Source organism: Lipotes vexillifer, unplaced genomic scaffold (genome assembly GCF_000442215.2).
Source record: "Lipotes vexillifer unplaced genomic scaffold, Lipotes_vexillifer_v1.1 scaffold1235, whole genome shotgun sequence".
Taxonomy (NCBI): Eukaryota; Metazoa; Chordata; class Mammalia; order Artiodactyla; family Lipotidae; genus Lipotes; species Lipotes vexillifer.
In genome coordinates, this window is record NW_006775530.1 from 1,124,804 (window position 1) to 1,128,046 (window position 3,243).

The following is a 3,243-nucleotide window of genomic DNA, read 5'->3' on the forward strand; positions in this document are numbered from 1 at the left end:
GGGGGGGGTGCAGACAAAAGGAATTTTTGGTGGAGAGGTGAAATGGAAACGAGACATTTGAGGCTTCACTGAAAAGCAGCCAACTGCACACACACATTACACTCTGCTCCCTTCCAAATCCCCACGAAAAAGGGAGAGAAGACAATAGTGCCAAAATTTGGGGAACTGGAAAGCAGACACGGAGTGATAACCGACTTAGTAGAACCCTAAAACTAAGTCCCAAATCCGCAGTAGGAAAAGCCAAGAAACCACCTGATTTATACCATGGAATCCTCAGAAGACTCAGCAACTGGTGACTCCAGATAGTCTGGAAACAGAGGTGACGCATGGAACACAGATTAAGTGAAATGTTGTAACTCTGTATTGAGAACACCAGCTTTCTTCTTAGAATGCTGATGGCTGGGCTTGTTATCACCAGGCAGGAGAACAAAAAACATTTCTGAGAAATATGACTAGCACAAGAGAAAAGATCTAAAGAGCCTATCTTGAGAGCATCCCCAAACTAACAGTCCAGCCAGACCATTCCTCAATGAAGCTAAGATGTGATCAGCACCACTCGTGTGGTGATGAGAGGAACCTCTAGACATGGGAGGAAAGCCTCAATATGAAAGGCAGAGGCCCAACATACGACCAGAAAAAAATAAACAACAAGGTGGGAAAAAGCCAGGGCGAAGAACACTTCACAAATATTACCATGAATAGTCTTGGAGAAGAGTTAGTATACTGTATAATGAAACAAAAAGAGAATGCTGTAAAAAAGAACATTCAGGAAACAAAAAAGAACTCTGGAAATGAATGGCAGAAATGAGAACCTCAATAAAAGGACTGAAAGATAAAAATGACAAACTCTCCCAGGAAGCAAAGTAAGAAGTTAGAGATGAAAAATAACAAGGGGGAAAAAGAAAAAAAGAAAGAAAGAAAATTAGAAGAGCCAACATTCCAGTAATAAAATTCCAGAAAGGAGAAAATGGAAAGAAACTCATTTACAAAATAATTATAAGAATTTTCCTCAGAAATGAAAAACATGGGTTTTTGGATTAAAGGAACCTACCAAGTTGTCCAATACAATTGATGTTAACAGATCCACACAACAAGAAACATAATTATTACATTTCAGAACAGTAAAGATAAAGGGAAGATCTTAAAAGCTCCCAGGAAAAACCAACCACAAAAACCTACATAAAGGATCTACTCTCAGAAAGGCATCAGAGTCCATAACAATACTAGAAGCTAGACGACAGTGGAACCATGGCTTCAAAATTCTAAGGAAAAATAATTTCCAACCTAGAATTCTTTCTCAGAAACCCTTTCTCAGGATCCATCAAACAAAGTGATAAACTAAGAAAGTGAATGACTTGGCAACAGGGAACTCTACTGGAGAAGAAAGCAAAGAGGATCTCCAGAATGGTTGAAAAACCAGAGTTCAAGATCTCAGAGTTGTGCAGTAGGCCCAGAAACTGGCTCCACTAAGCTGGAGCAGGGCAGAAGGCTCTGGGAGAGAATCCTTCAAGGAGATAAAAGTGCTAGAAAGAAAACCAGATGTGGGAATTCCCTGGCGATCCAGTGGTTAGGACTTGGCACTTTCACTGCAGGGGCTCAGGTTCAATTCCTGGTGGGGGAACTAACATCCTGCAAAAAAACCCAAAACAAACAAACAAACAAACAGAAAAAAAACCCCAGATGTAGCTGAACCTAAATCATACAACTGGAAGAATGTGGAGATGAATTAGTACATATATATATATATATATATATATATATATATAAATAATCAGTATCTCTCTCTCTCTCTCTCACACACACACACACACACACACACACACACACACGAGAGAGAGAGAGAGAGACAGAGACAGAGACGGAGACAGACACTCAGCATTAACAAAAAGCATACAGGAAAGGAAAAGAAATTTACTATGCAAGTTGTATCTATATAGTCTAAGAACAAAAACATCAACTGCTAATCTGAAGAAAGTTAGAACATAACCATACTGGGAGGATCAGGAGGAAATATTGCTACATGTGGCAAAGGGCAGAGAAAGAGGGTTAAATAGTGGAAGTCAATAAATAATGGGCTAAAACTGAAAAAAATAAAATAAAGCATTTTAAGCATACTATGTATAGCATAAAGATAAATACCAAAAGAATTAGCTAAGAGTTGCAGGTGGCTGCCTTTGAGGAGTGGGAGAAGGGATATAGGGGGACTCCTGCTTTTTTGTAACAAGCCTTAAGGAATTCTTTGACTATATGCATATATAACTGATAATAAAAAACTTGCTCAAGCACTAAGGAAAAAGAAAAAGGAGACATGTCTGCCCTGTGTTTCCTCTCATCTTAGCGGGGAGTACAGACACAGCCACCTAACAAGTTGAAGTCAGTCGCCTCACTGAAGGAATCAATCAGCCAATTCTCTAGGCCAAGGACAGAGGAAGCACGTTGTTCTCTATCTTTCTGATCTCAAGTCTCACCAACTATGTTACCAAGATCTTACGTTCCTCAAATACAGACACCCACTTTTACAAAGAACTGGTATATATAAATAGGTATTCTACTGATTGCTCATAGTAAATGTCTCACTGGTTGAGGGCAAATTTTAGTGTGAATTCTTATGATGAAAAATACTGTATTCCACTGTAGAACCAAGATTCCCCTAAAAGCAGCAGTAGTAATCCAAGAAAGAAGTGAAATTCATGGTGACATCTCAGAAGGTTCATGAAAGCATAAGGTCACAAGCTTTTGGAAACCCAGAAATGTGGCTCTGACAAACAAGACCCACACCCCAAATGAACTGAGAAAAACAGTCACCTGATTTGACATCAAACACACTAATGTAGTCTATGGAGCCAGCTGCAATGTGGGTACCAGCGGGATGCCAGCTGAGGCTCAGGATTCGACCTTGGGAGTTGTACAACAAAAGAGAAAGTGACATACACATAAATATACAGCAAAGGGTAACTGAGTTCTCCTTCCACAAAGATCTACAGGGCTAGCGTTCTATAGTCTTAAAGTTCATCTACTGCACTCTTGCGAAGGACTGTTTTATAACAGGTGAGGGACAACTTTGCCCTGGGACCCATGATGACATATTTGATACTTACTTTTAATAATGGATAAATGGTTGATGGGGGTGTAGATAAGCACAACCTTTTGAAGGTGATCTTGTAGTAACCTAACAAAATTTAAACGTGCAAATTTGGCATGGTAATTGCACTGGGAATTTAACAAAAAAGAAATATTTACAGG

The 3,243-nt window shown here is 39.4% G+C and overlaps 1 protein-coding gene across 2 annotated transcripts in view; it reads right to left on the reverse strand.

Annotated features, from left to right (window-relative positions):
- UTP4 (UTP4 small subunit processome component) overlaps positions 1–3,243 on the reverse strand; it is a 32,110-nt gene that overhangs the window by 18,688 nt on the left and 10,179 nt on the right. For both annotated transcript variants that reach the window (XM_007449933.1, XM_007449932.1), the window contains exon 4: positions 2,806–2,895. In XM_007449933.1, the coding sequence (XP_007449995.1) occupies positions 2,806–2,895 (90 nt within the window). The remainder of the gene's footprint in view (positions 1–2,805; positions 2,896–3,243) is intronic.